This window comes from Hyperoodon ampullatus (genome assembly GCF_949752795.1).
Source record: "Hyperoodon ampullatus genome assembly, chromosome: 10".
NCBI classification, from domain to species: Eukaryota; Metazoa; Chordata; class Mammalia; order Artiodactyla; family Ziphiidae; genus Hyperoodon; species Hyperoodon ampullatus.
The window spans coordinates 53,255,557-53,274,613 of NC_136923.1; the positions used below are offsets into that span (position 1 = coordinate 53,255,557).

At 42.8% G+C, this 19,057-nt stretch overlaps 1 protein-coding gene across 1 annotated transcript in view; it reads left to right on the forward strand.

The window, feature by feature from the left end:
- Positions 1-12,861: 12,861 nt before the first annotated feature.
- The window catches only part of CMTM6 (CKLF like MARVEL transmembrane domain containing 6), a gene marked incomplete at both ends in the record, with an annotated part of 43,625 nt that continues 37,429 nt past the window's right edge, over positions 12,862-19,057 (forward strand). The window contains one exon of the mRNA XM_079713192.1: positions 12,862-12,999. Coding sequence (XP_079569318.1) covers positions 12,862-12,999 — 138 coding nt within the window. The remainder of the gene's footprint in view (positions 13,000-19,057) is intronic.

Here is a 19,057-nt window from a genome sequence, read left to right on the forward strand (position 1 = left end):
TGACAAGTGTTAGTTTTTTAAAGGTTAATTGCAGTGTGGAATCCATTGGTCTTTCTTGCCCTTTGAGTGGATTTTTACCCTTATGTGATTTTGTAACATTATTCACTGGATTTAGAAAATATCAGTTCACTGAACTACAGGGTTCTTCCAAATATTGACATGTCCCATTATAAAATGTCTCCCCAAATCACATTTTTTTAGTTATTATCAGACCTCATTAGAAAAGATTAAGTGGTGGGAAACTGTCAGGCTGAGTGATGGATACAAATTTTCCAAGATTCTGATTTTTTGAAAGTTCAAATTTTATCGGTGTAACAGATACTGTCAGTTTTACTCCTTGTACTGACAGGCTCACTTTGTTCATTTCTGAGAAAATGTCTGCCAAATACATCTGAAAAACCAGTTGGGCTGTAAGTAGTTCTTTCAAGTAAGCCTGGTGGAAGAAGTAGCCAGTTCAGCTTACCACTCGATAGCACAAAAACACTTCTGTAAGCAGCAGAAGTGGTACACGTGTCCTTCCATTTCCTCACACAATTTTAGAAGAACTGGTACTAAATGGTTGCAACTTAGTGAAATTAATTTTTACTTCATCAAGGGAATTCTTAAGTGAACTTGGCTTTATATTTTCCCACAGAGTGGTAGAGTGGTGAAGAATACGATGACTACAAGTTCAGTTTGGTGCCACTGCCTTGCCTTGTGCTAGAGTGCTAGCAGTTTTACTCCACCTGCGGTGCAAACAAATGTTCACACAGTGAAAGAGGCAGATGACCTCTTAGTTTAGTAGTAGTATGAGAATAGTTTTGACTTTATGGAATCCCAGCAAAGTTCTCAAGACCTCTAGGGGTCCTCTGAGCACACTCAGAACTGCCATTATAACCCAGTAGCCAAAATCAGTCATTTGATTTTGTCCTGTGTTGCCTTAGAATTTAAAACAAGGCTTTGGTTCAGAAATTTTGGTTGACGTCCTGTAGGATGTGACTCTTCTAAACATTTTCTGTTAAAGTGTGTTCTGTCTTTAATGCTACAACTTTGCCAATAGTTACCTGGGTTAGTCTCCTATTATTCTGTGTTTTGTGCATGTGCACTCTGGTCTTTTCAAGTTCTTCGCAGATGGGAAATACTATTAAAATGATAGGTGAGGGCTTCCCTGGTGGCGCAGCGGTTGAGAGTCCGCCTGCTGATGCAGGGGACACGGGTTCGTGCCCCGGTCTGGGAGGATCCCACCTGCCGCGAAGCGGCTGGGCCCGTGAGCCATGGCCGCTGAGCCTGGGAGTCCGGAGCCTGTGCTCCGCAATGGGAGAGGCCACAACAGTGAGGGGCCCGCGTGCCGCAAAAAAAAAAAAAAAGATAGGTGATAGCCAAGTCTTTTTTTTTTTAATTAAAAAAAATTTTTATACAATTTTTAAAGGTTACTTTCCATTAACAGTGACTACAAAATATTGGCTCTATTCCCCATGTTGTACAATATATCCTTGAGCTTATCTGACACCCAGAAGTTTGTGCCTCCCACTCCCCAACCCCTGTAACCATTAGTTCTCTGTATCTATGAGTCTGCCTCTTTTTTTGTTATATTCACTAGTTTGTTGTATTTTTTAGATTCCACATATAAATGATATCATATCTGAGCCTGGAGCAGCCACCTGCACCTTGTGTTCCTGTCTCCCTGTGTCTGTGTGCTGCCCTGGTCCACTCTCCTTGAATTCCCCCTGCTTAATCCCCTAGTATTTGTCTTTCCCTGTCTGACTTATTTCACTTAGCATAATGCCCTCCAAGTCCACCCATATTGTTGCAAAGGGCAAAATTTTGTTCTTTTTAATGGCTGAGTAGTAGTCCATTGTATATATGTACCACATCTTCTTTATCCATTCATCTGTTGATGGATTCTTAGGTTGCTTCCATATCTGGCAATTGTAAATAATGCTGCTATGAACATTCGGGTGCATGTATCTTTCCGAATTAGTGTTTTTATTTTTTTCGGGTATGCACCCAGGAGTGAAATTGCTGGGGATGGCCACATCTTTTGCTGTACTCCCAAAGCTTTTGCTGCTCTTTAACTGCAGTAGATGCTTAATATTTCGAGAGCATTAACTTTCAAGTAAAGTAGTCTTAGTCCAACCCTACCTTGCAAGATATGAGTGTCTTAGCCACCACCTCCTCCTTAAATGGGCTTTGTAAAGCCACGAGCATCTTCATATGCAAGAACTGCGGTGCCAGGACGCTGTGGAAGACCCTGGAAAGAGGCAGAAGAGTTGGATTACTCCATTTATTAATCCCTTGACTCTGTAAGTCATTTATTGTTCTGTAGCCTTAGTTCCATCGTCTGTGTAGTGTCAAGGACAACCTGCTTAGGTGTAGAGTTACAAATGTGGTAAATGAAGTTGAGGCTGTGGGGTCCTTTCTAAACTAAATTGTTGCACAGATTAAATTTTCATAGCCACCGGGGAAGGAGTTTTAATTTACATAAATTCCTTAAATACTAGTCCCATGATTTTTCAAGTATGTTTAGCTATCTGCTCTAAATATATTAATGTACTTAGACCACTTCTGAAACGCCTACTGCCTTGTATGCTTGTTTCTATAAGAAAATAGTTATATATATATACACACATATATATATTTATACATGTGTATATATTTATACATATATGTATAAAATGGGATTATACCAACTGATAGCTATTTGTAAAGATAAAATTAGATCCATACCTGACATCAGTCACAGGAATCAACTCCAAATGTATCAGACCTAAATATAAAATATGAAACCATAGAATTACTAAACGAAGACATAAAATTATTTTGTATCTGAGTGGGGAAAGGCTTTCTAACTTTAACTCAATCCACATGCAATGAAAGAAAAATTTTATATTCACCTACCTAAAAATAATTGGGGAAAAGAAAGCATGATGGCAAAAAGCACCATAAGCAGAGCCAAAAGGCAAGCAAAAAATTTGAGAGATAGTAGTTATATCACAGATAAAGAGCTGATATACCTGATATTTGAAGAACTCTTAAAATAGAGGTGGGGGAACTAAAATCCTTATAGAATATAAATAAATAGGCAAAAACCATGAACAGACAAGTAAAACATAAAAATAGCCCTTGAACATATGTAAGTATGTTCAGTTTTCCTCAGGGAGAAATGCAAATTAAAATTACACCAAAATATTATTTCTCCCCATCTGAACGAAGAAAATTCAAAGCTTGATAACTACACTTTGTGGGAGATGTGGAGATGTTGGAGAAACAGTTGTGGTCACTATTCCTGGGAGTGCAAAACAGTATAACCTCTCGCAAGGGCAATTCGCAGTATTTAACACAACTACACAAACTTAATATCTACCTAGGAATTTACCCCAAAGATACATATCTGACAATACAAAAATAATATTCAAACAGTTATTCATTGTGACATTATTTGTAATTGCAAAATATTGGAAACAATCTAAATGCCTATTCATAGGAAATTGGGTGAATAAACTGAGGTATGGCCACTCAGTGTAATTATTCAAAAAAAACAAAACCAAGAAACGAAGCTGACTTCTATGAACTGACATGCAGCAACTTCAGGACAGTATAAGTCTCTTTCCACTAAAGAAACACAGGGAAGATAACCAGAAGCAAACAAAACGTTACCTGCAGAGGGTGATTGAGCAAAATGAGACAGAACAGATAGACTGAACACATAAGTGTACCTTTTTGTATGTTTTTACTTCTGGAACTTTTGTTAATGCTTCACATTTTCAAACACTAATACTTAATCGATGATGAGGGGAAAACAGATTGTTTTCTGGAATCTTTAATGATGCTCAGTGTGAGGCACCCTGTGTTAAGAGTGGCCTTGTAATGACAGAGACACCCTGTAATCTAAATCTCAAACTGGACCCCACCCTCTTTTCCCAAAGCAGTCAAAAGATTCCACCTTGCTCCATCACATCTCCCACCCAAGCAATCAGACTGTCCTGAACTAAAATACCCAACTGATATTGAGGAAGGAGGCTAAGTTATCTAGAGTCTTTTCCCCCCAAATACCTCTGAGGAATTAACTCCGCGCACAGGAGTGCAGAAAGCCTAGAACGAAAGGCATCACTAGCATTCCTTTGCCATTGTAGCCCTCTGCTGGTATACATAAAATGTGGAGATTGATGAAGTTATTTGCTTATCCTCTAATCTTGTTGATAAACTATCATCCCTAGGAGATTTCTGATCCAAACTTTTCTTTGCTTACCTGGCACAACACAGCACCAAACACTTTGTTGACGAGGAAAACTTGAGACCTTTTTCTTTGCCTCTATGACACTACTTCTGTGTTATCCTGCTCTCTAAACATGCCTTTATTTCTGTGACTCCTGTTCACCTTCTCTCCCACTCCTGCCAAAGTCCTAGCCTAAATCCTTCTTCTCTCTGTAGGTTCTTCCCTTGAATTTTTTTTTTCTTTTTTCTTTTTTTTCTGGCCACGCAGCTTGGGGGATCTCAGTTCCCTGACCAGGGATTGAACCCAGGCCATGGCAGTGAGCCCGGAATCCTAACCACTAGGCCACCAGGGAGCTCCCTTTCCTTGAACATTTGCACAGTTCTGTCTGTTTGATGAGTTGCCCAAATGTTTTATCTCCTCCAGATCCATATTTGAAACTAGGTACTAAGAACTCCACTTGAACTTACTTCTGGCACGGAAACCTTGGTGTGTCCTAGTCTGAGTTCTTCACCTTGGCTTTGTTTAGACAAAAGATCCAAAACCTGAAAATAAGGCTGAAGGATTACCAAGTGCCCTTTCAATGCCATATATCAGACTAGAGCAGTGCTTTTCAAAAGGTGGTCCTGGACTAGCAGCATCAGCAGCACGTTGGAACTTGATATAAATACAGACTCCCAAGTTCCACTCAAGATCTCCTGAGTCAGAAACTGTCGGGGTGGAGCCCTAGAAATCTGTGATTCAACAGGCATTCCTGGTGATTCTGCTGAGAATCTGAGGTAAGAACTACTGAACTAGAGTGGGATTGTCAGACTGTGGCTTGTGGGCCAATCCGGCCCAGTGCCTGTTTTTATAAAGTTTTATGGGGATATGGTTACAACATAGCATTTATTTATGTATCATTTATGGCTGCTTTCACTCTACAACAACAGAATTGAGTACTTATGACAGAGGCTGCATTGCCCTCATGGCCTAAGACATTTACCATCTGGCCCTTTACAGAAAAAAGTTTACAAACCCCTAAACTACAGCATTGTCCCCCATACCCTCTGAAGGGTCATCAGTGGTCTAGGGAAAGATAATTTTACTTACTATTTATTATTGAATTGGGCCCAGAGTCTATAACGTTAGATGTTAATTATAGAAGATATATAAGCTACAAATAATTTTTTGTCTTTTTTATTTTAATTTTAAAGATTGAAGTATAGTTGATTTACATTGTGTTAGTTTCAGGTATACAGTAACTTGATCAGTGAGACGTATATCAATTTTTTTCAGATTCTTTTCCCCATATAGATTATTACAGAGTGTTGAGTTCCCTGTGCTATCTAGTAGGCCCTTGTTGATTATCTATTTCAGTGGTCCCCAACCTTTTTGGCACCAGGGACCAGTTTCATGGAAGACAATTTTTCCACTGACCTCCCCGCCGCCGCCAGTGACCCACGGGGCAGGCGCAGGGGTATGGTTCAGGCTGTAATGTGAGTGATGGGGAGCGGCAGATGAAGCTTCACTCTTTTGCCCGCCACTCACCTCCTGCTGTGCGGCCCAGTTCCTAACAGGCCGGGACCAGCACGGGTCCGTGGCCCGGGGGTTGGGGACCCCTAATCTATTTTATATATATTAGTGTGTCTATGTTAATCCCAATTGCTAATTTATCTCTCCACCCCTACCTTTCTCCTTTGGCAACCATAAGTTTGTTTTCTAAGTCTGTGAGTCTCTTTCTGTTTTGTAAATTAGTTCATTTGTATCAGTTTTTAGATTCCACCTATAAGTGATACCATGATATTTGTCTTTCTCTGTCTGACTTACTTCCCATAGTATGATAATCTCTAGGTCCATCTGTGTTGCTGCAAATGGCATTATTTAATTCCTTTTAATGGCTGAGTAGTATTCCATTGTGTATATGTACCACATCTTCTTTATCCATTCATCTGTTGACGGACATTGTGGTTGCTTCCATGTCTTGGCTATTGTAACTAGTGCTGCAGTGAACATTGGGGTGCATGTGTCTTTTCGAATTATGGTTTATCCTGATATATGCCCAGGAGTGGGATTGCTGGATCATATGGTAGCTCTATTTTCAGTTTCCTAAGGAACCTCCATAGGGTTCTCCATAGTGGCCATTACCAATTTACATTCCCACCAAACAGTATAGGAGGGTTCCCTTTTCTCCACGCCCTCTCCTGCACTTATCATTTGTAGACTTATTGATGGTTGGCCATTCTGACTGGTGCAAGGTGATACCTTGTTGTATTTTTGATTTGCGTTTCTCTAATTAGCGATGCTGAGCATCTTTTTGTGTGGTTTTCTCTTTTTAAACAGTGTGAGTAAAATTTACCTCTTGAAAGTCTGCCCTGTTTTGAATTATTTTTTTCTTTTTAAAAAAATATTTAAAAATTTATTTATTTGGCTGTGCCAGGTCTTCGTTGCGGCACGTGGGATCTTTGTTGCTGGTGCGGGATCTTTAGTTGCAGTATGTGGGATTTTTTTTTTAGTTTCAGGATGCAGAATCTTTTAGTTACGGCATGCGAACTCTTAGTTTTGGCATGTGGAGTCTAGTTCACTGACCAGGGCCCGAACTCGGGTCCCCTGCATTGGGAGCTTGGAGTCTTAGCCACTGGACCACAAGGGATGTCCCTTGAATTGTTTTTTGATGACCTACCCCAGGACATTTCTTGAGGGCAGGTGTCATATACAGCCCCTCAGGCCTTGTGAAGATGGAAGTGCCCGTAAGTCGAGGTTTTAAAGTTGTTGTTGTGGGAAATAGCCACAAGGTGGCAGGATTTCTTCATGCCCAGGTCTGGTTACTCAGGCAACCAGAGCCTTTAGCGAAAGTGGTGTTCCTGGGTTGTCAGTTAGAGTGGAATGTGCCAGAACAAAGGCCCAAGGACTTGGTGTCTCATTACTTCTTCCCCTTTACTTTTCACCTTTCCCTAGACAAACCCCAACCCCTAGAAAACCGCTACACTGAGGGTGCTTTCGTCTGGAGGTGGGGCGATTCTAAGGAAGGAGGCTGGAGGTGAGAACCCCGCCACCAGGAGACGTGGAGACCAGGTGACTTTTCAAAACTCTTCCAGCCCAGAGGGTCCACCCTTCTTTGTGTGCACTGGGCTTGGTTTAGCTGTAAGAGGCCCCGCCTGAATCTGGAGATTGTGGTCCCATCCAGAGTGGACCAGGCACTAGAGGGCCAAGGGGGGCTTATTTGATGGCACATCCTTTCTAACTCCCTGAATCCCAGGGTAGTCCAGCCTTGGGACCCAAGCCTCCTCAGGCTCCAGGGATGGGACACCAGCTTGGGTGGGTCTCCAAGGCCTGAGGGGAATATAGTAGGTGTTTCTTTTTTTTTCTTTTTAATTTAAATTTAATTTTTATTTTATATTGGGGTATTGTTGATTCACAGTGTTGTGTAAGTCTCAAGTCTCAGCGACCTGATTCAGTTATACATAGACATGTATCTATTCTTTTTTGGATTCTTTTCACATATAGGTTATTACAGAGTGTTCAGTAGAGTTTCTTGTGTTATCCAGTAGGCCCCTGTTGATTATTTTATATATATTAGTGTGTCTATGTTAATCCCAATCTGCTAATTTTTTTTTTTTTTGCGGTATGCGGGCCTCTCACTGTTGTGGCCTCTCCCGTTGAGGAGCACAGGATCCAGACGTGCAGGCTCAGCGGCCATGGCTCACGGGCCTAGCCGCTCCACGGCATGTGGGATCTTCCCGGACCGGGGCACGAACCTGTGTCCCCTGCATCGGCAGGCGGACTCTCAACCACTGCGCCACCAGGGAAGCCCCCAATCTCCTAATTTATCCCTCCCCCCCCACCTTTCCCCTTTGGCAACTATGAGTTTGTTTTCTAAGTCTGTGAGTCTGTTTCTGTTTTGTAAATTAGTTCATTTGTATCAATTTTTAGATTCTACCTATAAATGATATATGATGTTTGTCTTTGACTTACTTCACTCTTTTCTGATAGAAGTGAAAATAATTTCTCTGCTAGAGTTAATCACAAAGGCAGTAATTTGTGATTATTACAAATTAGCCATTTAGTTAATGGCTAAACATTAGACAGTTTCAGGTCTAACCTAGTAATCTTATTCCAGCTTTATTTCATACATAGACACACTCACAGACATATACACGCATACCACGATCTTTCATATAATTCTCTGAACCATTTTTGCATTCTTTTGATCGCTAGTAAGTTAAATAAGTCTTTGAAGCATGCTGACATACTTGGAGGACCATCATGTTTTTCACTTTTTGAAGTTTATACTTTGATCCTGACAAGAGTTAATTCCTCCTATGTTCCTTGTCTCTGTCAATCTATGTTACATGGCTTGAAAGTTTAGCACCTGTTCCAATTCCTCCCTTTTTCTTTTTTTTTTTTTAATTAATTAATTAATTTATTTATTTTTGGCTATGTTGGATCTTCATTTCTGTGCAAGGGCTTTCTCTAGTTGCAGCGAGCGGGGGCCACTCTTCATCGCGGTGCGCGGGCCTCTCACTGTCGCGGCCTCTCTTGTTGTGGAGCACAAGCTCCAGACCCGCAGGCTCAGTAGTTGTGGCTCACGGGCCTAGTTGCTCCGCGGCACGTGGGATCCTCCCAGACCAGGGCTCGAACCTGTGTCCCCTGCATTAGCAGGCAGATTCTCAACCACTGCGCCACCAGGGAAGCCCAATTCCTCCCTTTTTCTTCAAACAAATCAATTGCCAAATCGGACTGGTTTTCCCTCCCACAGGGTCTTTTCAAGCCATCCCTTCTGCTCTCTTTCCATGACCACTGTCTGAATTTGAGCCTCTCTTTCCTACTTCCAGAACTTCTACAGCAGCCCCTACCTGGCTGTTTGTAACCAGCCCAGTCTACACAAGGCTGCTAGAAAAATATCCTCAAGCAAGGGCTCTGGTCATTTCACTTCCCTACTTCGGTGGTTCCTCACTGTTCAACAGTAAAGGAAAGCGCTAGTTCCTTAGCCTGATTTCTAAGGCCCTCCAAAATCTGACCCTCCGTTGATCCTCCTTGACAACCCTTTGTCCTTCCTCCCTCTGTTCTATGTGCAGTCTCTTTGCTTTCCATCCCGTTGCCCCTCTGCCTGCAGTACCCTCTGTCTTCTTTCTGCATGTCCAAAGCTCAGTATTCTTTAACCCCCAGCTTGAAGCTCTACCACGCGGATCCTTTTAGCTGAAAGTCATTACCCTCTACTCTGAATTCCCAAAACATTTACTTTGTATCTCTTTTATGGCACATACACTTTGTTTTGTGACCTGGTCTGTTAGGTATGTTTCTTGTTTCTGTGGCCTCTTTGTAGGACAGTGTCTGTGATCCAAATTTGTATCCACATTACTGCCTAACTGTGCTAACATAGATAAGAGAGCCATGAAGTTTTTTCAGTAGGAGCTGCTGGAAACTTAAAATTTCAACTGAAAAGGTAGAACCAAATTATTATTATTATTTTATTTATTTATTTTTTTCTGGTACGCGGGCCTCTCACCGTTGTGGCCTCTGCCGTTGCGGAGCACAGGCCCCGGACGGCAGGCCCAGCGGCCATGGCTCACGGACCCAGCCGCTCCGCGGCACGTGGGATCTTCCCGGACCGGGGCACGAACCCGTGCCCCCTGCATCGGCAGGCGGACCCCCAACGACTGCACCACCAGGGAAGCCCCAAATTATTTTTTTAATGTTGAAAATCTCAAATTATATTTTCCCAAACTGTCTCTTTTTGTGAATGTTTTCTTTCCTTCATTTAAAAAATATTAACTATATTAAAGGAGAAAACTGAATACTCTCCAGAACTTAAATGAATCTTCCTTTCTTCTATTTAGTGTATCTTTTCTCCATAAATAAGATTTCTCATTTCAATGTAGCAAGTCCCAGCATTTAACTATTATTCAGTGTTATTTATTCATTAATGAAGCGAAAGTTTTCTGTGTGGCTGCCCCCATCCAAAGGACTCCCTAGTACAGTCATCCTGTGATGTCCGGGGGTTGGGGGGACTGGTTCCAGGACCCTCCCTGGATACCAAGATCCTCAGATGCTCTAGTCCTTTATATAAAAACATGTATTTGTATATAACATATGCACATCCTCCCATACATTTTAAATCATTTCTAGATTACTTATAATACCTAATACAATGTAAATGTTATGTAAGTAGTTGCTGACATACAGCAAATTCAAGTTTTGCTTTATGGAACTTTACGGAATTTAAAAAAAGTATTTTCTACCTGTGGTTGGTTGAGTCTGCAGATGCAGAACCCATGGATGCAGAGGGCCAACTATACAAGTATTTGTTCATGAAGACCTAAAAATCTTCAGTTGGGCTTTTAATTTATTAAGAAACAATAAGCAATGCACATTTTTTTAAACTGGCAGGGATATTAGTGTCTAAATGCTAGGCACCCCCAAATCAATCAGAGCAAAGGAGGTTATGGCACGTCTGCTGTCTCCTACCTAATAGCTTTCATTCCCATCGTGTTATGAAACAGTGTTCCTCCACATGTGGATAGATTTCTCATCGGTAGTATCTGGAGAGCTTCTTACAAAATTATATTCCCAAGACCCACCCAAATCCAGACACTTTGGGGCTGGATCTCCCAGGAGCTTTATCTTTAACTTCCCAGATGATTCTTTGGCACCCTGAAGTTTGTGAATCACAGGCTACATTCTATCCTCTTCTAAGTTCAAAGAGAAGCAGAGAACCTTTTTAGACTTTCCCAAGTGCACCGTAAACAAACCAAGAGCATTGAGAGTCATCCATTTTTTCTCCTCTAAGTGTCCTTCTTCTTTATAACTTTCCCTTAATATTTTATTTTGAAAATATACAAACCGAAGTTGAAATAATTGTGCAGTGGACACCCATGTACTACACCATTAACATGTTATCACAGTTGCTTTATCACAAATCTCTCCTTTCATCCATCTCTTTGTTCATTAACTTTTTTTTTCATGAATTTCAAAGTAAATTTCAGACACAGGTAGTGTCTAATTTGGGATGATGGTGACTTGAAGAATAACAAGGCAGTGAATTCTTGTAGCCCTTGTGAAAGCACAGTGGCTTTATTGGCCAGGATTGGTGGCTGCTTGACCTCAGCAAGAGGTTAAGAATGTGTTTAATCAAAGACAGAAGGATAGTTTGGGCTGACTGTAGATTATCTCCCTACCCCCCACCCTCACCCCCTCCAGCAGAGTAGTATCTATTTGTCTCTATTCATTTGAATGGGAGCTTTTGTTTTGTTACAGGGGGAAGAAAGGGAGGTTTGGGGTTGTGGAGAACAGAAGATAAATGTGGAAGCAGAGGGCAGCAGTAACCCTTCCTTTTAACACGGTTTCAAGGCCCTAATGGAGAGATGGGTTACAGGCTGAGGTTGCTGGCTTAGTGGTTAGCAGCAAGGCCATGAGTCAGACTGCCTAGGCCTACATTCCACTTGTCCCTGGGTGTTTGACCTTGGATGTGATACTCAGCCTCTTGGTCTTGTTTCTGAACCGAACTTGGGTCCTCTTGCCCAGCATGCAGCAAAGCCAGTTTACTGACACTGGGTTGTAGTAAAGGAAAGTACTGCATTTATCGGAGGGCCCAGCAAGGAGAATGGAGAGCTCATGCTCAGAAGACCCGAGCTCCTCGATGGTTTTCAGGGGAGGGTCTTAAAGGCAACATTTGGGGTGAGAGTTGCAGAGGGCATGACTTTCTTCTGATTGGTTGGTGTTGAGGTAACAGGGTGGTGTTTCAGGAATATTTTTTTTTTGAGGTGCGCGGGCCTCTCACCGTTCTGGCCTCTCCCGCTGCGGAGCACAGGCTCCGGACGCACAGGCTCAGAGGCCATGGGTCACAGGCCCAGCCGCTCCGCGGCATGTGGGATCTTCCCGGACCGGGGCACCAACCCGTGTCCCCTGCATTGGCAGGCGGACTCTCAACCACTGCACCACCAGGGAAGCCCAAAGCCTTTTTTTAAAAACAAGAACTGGGGGACATGGAGGGGCTTTTGTACCTGGGAGGACTGGGTTCCAGCCTCAGTTTTCTCATCTGTAAAATGAAAGTAATGACAGTACTTACATTATATTGTTGTGGAGAAAATATGTGTGCCTAGCATGTAACTTGATCAACTTCAGTTGCTAAAATATAATTACCTTCCTTGATGAGTATCTTTAAGTTCACACAAAATTAACATATAGGGCTGTAGCAGCTGGTGAACAAAAAAGAGACAAGTAAATGAAACTATTTTGATAATTAAGCCTAGAAGGAATTCAGAGAGAAGCAGGAGGGAGAAATCCTGAAAGTCCTTCAAGGAAACCCATAGCACTTAAAATGAAATCCAATCTTTTCCCTTGCTCTGCAAGGCCTCTACAGTATCTGACCTCTGCCTACATCTCCAACTTCACCGCCTCTCTTTCTCCCTTATTTAACCTAGCCACACCAGCCGTTTCATAACGAGCCGAGCTCACTGGATCCTCAGGACATTTGCACCTGCTGTTCCCTTTCCTTGAGTCTCTCCGCAGATCTTTACAAGTTAGAAAAGACGTAAGGCCTCGAGGCAGGGGGCGGGGCTCTGGAGGAGGCGGGGCAGGGGCGGAGTCGGCCGGAAGTGGGGCGGAGGCCCAGGAAGTGAAGGCCCTGGTAGCGGAGTCGGCGAAGTCTGCGACGCCAGTTGTGGCCTTGCGTTCCCGGACCGTGGGCGATGGAGAACGGAGCGGTCTACCGATCCACCACCGAGGCGCACCCGGGCCCCGCCAGAGGCGCCCGGAGCGGCCTCGTCGCCTACTTCACCCTGCGCCGGCTCAAGGGGACCCGGCTAATCATCAAACTCCTTCAGCTGGTGAGTCCGCGGCCGGGGCGGGCGAGAGGAGACAGTCGAGCGGCTCTCAACTGGCAGTTAAGGAGCGGCCGTTTCCACATCTCCAGTTCCTTCCCTCTCCGCCTGGGGAGGGGTCGTTCCCCTTGGGGCTCCCCCTTCCCGCCGGCGCCCCCTCATCCCGGGTCCCTCCCCCGCTGGGTCCCCGACGGCGACCTAGGACCACCGAGCGTGTTTGGCGGGCGCAGGAAATGCGTCAGAGACCCAAGTCAGCCGCTTAGACTTTCTCTCCTCCTCTGTAGGACTTCGGCTCTTTTCCCAGCTGTAACTCTGCATTATCTCCCAAAGTGCCTGTATTTAGACTATGAAACGCTTTTTTTTAATCTTTCTCTGGTTCTTGCGGGTTTCCTGGTGCGAGGCCAAGGGGGCAGTTTAATTTGTTGGACAAAGTCTTCCGATACTACACAAAGCATAGAGATGTGTGTGTCCAATAAATTGTCTCCCAAAAGTTTTATATTGACTGGAAAAGAATTACTTCTGAATGAGCAGTATGTGTGTACCAAATACGAAGTCAAAAGGACAGCTTTTTGTGTGTGTTGTGTGCAGGTAGCAGAGCGAGGGCATTCTTTTTCAATGTCGCTGAGTTTCAGTTTACTTTGGGCATTGGTTAAGGACCTTAAACCTACTACTGAAAATATCAAAACATCTTGGAGATTTAAATTTTAATTCAGATTACACACATATTAAGCTCCTCCTATGTTCTGTTTTAACCAATGATGGGTAACACTTTCTGCAAGAGGAAAACTCAGACTGTTATAGAGTGTTTATGGGTTGGGTTGGTTTTTTGAACCAACCAAGTGAAAATAGCCAGTTAGTTTCCTTGGGAAAATCTTAAGTTCTTAGAAATCAGGTAACCAGAACTTACATTCTTAGAACTCAGATGACCTACTTTTATTGGATAGAAAAATAGTAGAAAACAAACAGTACTTTTTAGCCACCAAAATGATCACTTCTGAGAATAATTGGGGAGTCACTTGGAAGCAAGTGACACAGTGGCCTGTGGAACCCAAGGGTCTGGCTCTATCTCCTTTTAATTCCATACTGGCATCCTTTCTGTTCTTACCAGGTGTCATCAGCTCTCTCCTGCCATTGTTCCTTTGCATGGGCGGTTCCTTCTACCCAGAAGGGCTTCCTTCTGCTCTTCCTCTTGTCAGCTCTCACTTGACTTTTAGATATCAGCTATGTTTCTCTGCCTTAGAGCTAAAATGTTTCTGCATAAATAGTAGAACTCTTTAGAACAGAAAAGGGTTATAATATTCATCTGAAGCACTCTTGCTGCTCAAAAGACATCATCAATTCTGGTCTGTTGCCCATTAAATCTGCTTTTAGTTGCCTTTATTTTTCCTTTCTAGTCAGAACTGGCAAATCTAAAGTAAAATTTCCCATTACCTTGTTTATAGTTTAGTAAACTGTAGTTCCATATCTTCAGAATAGAACACAGCCAGAAGTTTGGATAGACTTTTTACTTGGATGTGGAGAAGAGAGGAAGATGAGTTTGCCTTTCAAGGGTTGTTAGACTATTCCTGCTTGTTCTCCATCATCCATAGGAGAAAGAGTGAGAGAATAAAAACTGCCACTGCACAGCTTGTGGGATCTTAGTTTCCTGACTCGGGATCGAGCCTGTGCCCTCCCCAGTGAAAGCTCGGAGTCCTAACCACTGGACCGCCAGGGAATTCCCTCTGTTTATGGGGAACTTGTAATGTTACAAGAACACTTTCTTTAATATAGATTTTAAAAAATATTTCATTATTGCCTTTCATTTTGATGGTTTTCTTTTTGTTCCTGCTTTGTCTGTTTTAATGTCTTACCTCTTCACAACAGTATATTATAGGAGTTACCCAGAAAGTCCCAAGGAAGTTATATATGGAATAAATGAAAACTGTCATCCAGCCAGGGGCAACAGGCAAAGTCTTCTTTGCCTTAACTCAAACTCTGCCTTTAAGTTGTTTTACTTTAGATAACTTATTTTTTAATTAAATAGAATTGGAAAGCTCCAAGAAGGAAACAACCGTAGTGGAGAAACCCATAATCAAAGGAGGAGGTACTCTGGGCTTCCCTGGTGGCGCAGTGGTTGAGAGTCTGCCTGCCGATGCAGAGGACGCGGGTTCGTGCCCCGGTCCGGGAAGATCCCACATGCCGCGGAGCTGCTGGGCCCGTGAGCCATGGCCGCTGAGCCTGCGCCTCCGGAGCCTGTGCTCCGCCATGGGAGAGGCTACAACAGTGAGAGGCCCGCGTATCGCAAAAAAAAAAAAAAAAAGAGGAGGTACTTTAATAAGAGACCTGCAAGCCCTATGACATTTTATTCAAAATATAGTGCATTTCTGTGTTTGGGTGCATTATTCTAGACCCATAAGTATTATCAGATTCTCAAAGACCCCAAAAGGGAAATGAATCTTATTCTAAAACTTAAAAAACACTGTGTACTTAGGAAATTCTTAGAGTCCTAGGAAGTTGCATTGGATTTCCTCTGAGGTTCTTTCCACTCCTAAGATTTTTAGAAATCTCTGAGGCTCTGTGGGATGTGCTTGCTGGTACAGAGCTGAACACCAAAGGGTAGATAGAGAACGGAGCCTGCAAACAGAAGGGGAGGTTAGAGAGAAAAGAGAATAACCAGCTCTTGAGTTGACATACTCTGGGAGTTACATGGCTCTGTCTACCATTCAGATGTGACCTTAATTTTTTCAAAGGCTTGTCCATCCACCCTTCCAGAGCTGAAGAAAAAATAGAGACTCAGCTGAGAATTTACCATAAGGAGTCATTGCAGGTCTAAATTGATGCAGTCACTTTATTAGTTTATTCTACCCTTAGACTGGCCCTTATGCCCATATTTTATTTTGTGACGTTTTTGTTGTTATTGTTATTTTTGAGGGAGTTTTTAAGGGGAGAACTGACCTTTGGCAACCTAATTCCTTGCTAGTAAACTGGTGCAGTGATCTAAGTATGTGTGATATTCTCTCTGCCACAAGCCAACATTGTGTTTATGGTACCAATTGAATGCCCTGAAGGCTACATAGTACTATGATTATAATGACTTCTTTTTTTTTTTTTTTTTTTTGGCTGTGTTGGGTCTTCGTTGACTGAGCGCGAGCTTTCTCTAGTTGCGGCGAGTGGGGGCTTCTCATTGCGGTGGCTTCTTGTGGCGGAGCACGGGCTCTAGGCACGTGGGCTTCAGTGGTTGGGGCATGCTGGCTTAGTAGTTGCGGCAGGCGGGCCCTAGAGTGCGCGGTCTTCAGTAGTTGTGGCACGTGGGCTCAGTAGCTGTGGCTCGCGGGCTGTAGAGCGCAGGCTCAGTAGTTGCAGCGCACGGGCTTAGTTGCTTTGCGGCATGTGGGGGTCTTCCTGGACCAGGGATTGAACCCATGTCCCCTGCATTGGCAGGCGGATTCTTAACCACTGCGCCACCAGGGAAGTCCCCATAATGGCTCTTCAGGCAAGCAGTTTGATTTAGAATTCACCAGTCATTTAAATTTATTAAATTATAAATATTGTTACTGTGTAAGTGCCAACAAACAGATCACTTAGAAACAGTTTGTATTATGTTGGTGCTGTTTTCATGATTTAAATGTGAAAACTGTTAGGTACTAAATTGAAATGCTCTGTTTTTACCTTGAAGAAGATCTGTAATGTCAGCAAATTATATCTTCGAACCTTTGGGAGAATAAATGTTTGCCGAAGGCAAGGGAGGCTTACCTGATTTCAGGCTGACTGATTTGTTTACTTGAACCTTATGTATCACTACAAGGTTTTTAATAGCAAATTCAGAAATTCACAGACTAATATAATTGTGTAGATGGAGCCTTATAATCAATAGCAAACGTTAAACCGTTCTTTTTATGAGTTTTTTGGTGGTAGACTGCTAAATGATGGAGAATTAGTATGTAGTGTGATGACTGAAGTTTCAGAAAAGGTAGTGAAACTGAAATGGAGACACAGGGTAGTCATTATCTGAATATTTAAGTCACCAGAAGTGTAAGACCATCTTTAGTCACTAAGACTTCCCAAATGTGTTGACCCTAGCACCTTGGTTTTAATGTATGATTTAACAGCAAAAGGGGAAATGCACAAAACTATGGTTGTAACTTCAAAAACCCAACTTACAGGGAAAACCTACACAAACATACATAGTCGTAAAATGAACTTAATAAACAGTGCTTTATGGGGGGAAACAAGTACAGAGTGGGAGTTAGGAGACCCGGGTTCTTGTCTGTGCCTGGCTAACTTGGGATTTAGTCTGTCAGAGATTAAGTCCATCAACTGTAAGCATGAGGCTGGAAGACTGTGCTCTCCAAGGGCTCTCCCAACTCTAACAGCTTGATAATTCCCTTAATTATGTTTGGGTAAAATTTCGTCATTAGAAGGAGCCGCATTGCATGTACGTACTGTTGTTAGGTGCTTAGCCTAATATTCAGTAAGCAATCTTTAGTACATGTCTTCATGCCATTGAGAGCAAAACTGTTTACCAGAAAGTAATCAGTGAGCCTCTAAATTTATGGGTTGCATTCACCATTATTTCCTTACGCAATTCAGTGACTTTATCTCTTTTCCAATCTTTAACCACTTTGGTATTTAATGCTGGTGACCACACATTTCTCAAACTTCCTCCCTTAACTTTCACATCTTTTTTCTTTTTAATACAAAAAAATGTCTGCTTACAAATATAAACATAAATATATATGATTACTTACATATATATGATTAATAAAATAAGCCACACTTCAGCCCTCACACCACTCATACACTCCGCAGCATCATTGTTAGATTTACAATTTGGAGGAGTGTGTTTACTTCCTTTCTTTTTTTTGGCTGCACCGTGCAGCCCCCTACATTGGAAACGTGGAGTCCCAACCATTGGACCACCAGGGAAGTCCTTGCTTTTTAAATTTTTTTATTTGTTTGTTTATTTATTTATGGCTGCATTGGGTCTTTGTTGCTGCGTATGGACTTTAGTCGCGGCGAGCGGGGGCTACTCTTCGTTGTGGTGTGCGGGCTTCTCATTGTGGAGCATGAGCTCTAGGTGCGCGGGCTCAGTAGTTGTGGCACACGGGCTTAGTTGCTCCATGGCATGTGGGATCTTCCCAGACCAGGGATTGAATCCGTGTTCCCTGCACTGGCAGGTGGATTCTTAACCACTGCGCCACCAGGGAAGTCCCGGAAGTCCTTGCTTTTTAAGGAGTTTAGGAAAGAAGTGTTAAACTTCCTGTGACTTGCTTGTCTGGTGCAAGTTGCCCTGTTCCCTCCTCCCCTTGAACTGCTGATGTTCCTTCAGGCCTCATCCGGACCTCTGCTCCTCCTGTCTGCTAACCAACTAAACCAGACACGCAGTGCCTGCATCTAGAAGTCCATACTCCCTGGCACGATCATCACTGTCACTCAACTCCTTAACCATTTTCCTCATCACTTCCCATCCAGTTAGGTTGGTTGCCTTATTATCCCTTTTGGGCTACTGTGCAAATCCTTGCTGGCATGAATCTGTTCCTTTTGTGCTGCACCTGGAATGCCCTCTGCCTATCCTGATCCGGTGTGTTCCTTTTGTGCTGCACCTGGAATGCCCTCTGCCTATCCTGATCCGGTGTGTCTCTTGGCGCTGATTTGAGTCTTGCTTTTCCACTCATCTTTCTCCAGCTATTAGTGCAGGTGGATCTGAACATTTTCCTGAGATTTCCTGAATTTATGTATAACAAATGCTCAATTATGAGATATAAAATTGTTTTCTTATTTTTTCTTATACATTGATCTTTTGCTCTGTTATTACATATTCCTATATATGTTACAATGTTGGATACATGATACTCAATACACTGTATTTTTTTAACTTTTCTCTTTTTCAGCATCTTTATTGGAGTATAATTTTTTTTTAATTTTTACTTACTTATTTTTGGCTGTGTTGGGTCTTCATCACTGTATGAGGGCTTTTCTCCAGTTGCAGCACGCGGGCTTCTCATAGTGGTGGGTTCTCTTGTTGCAGAGCAAAGGCTCTAGGAGCGTGGGCGTCAGTAGTTGTGGCTCATGGGCTCCAGAGCAC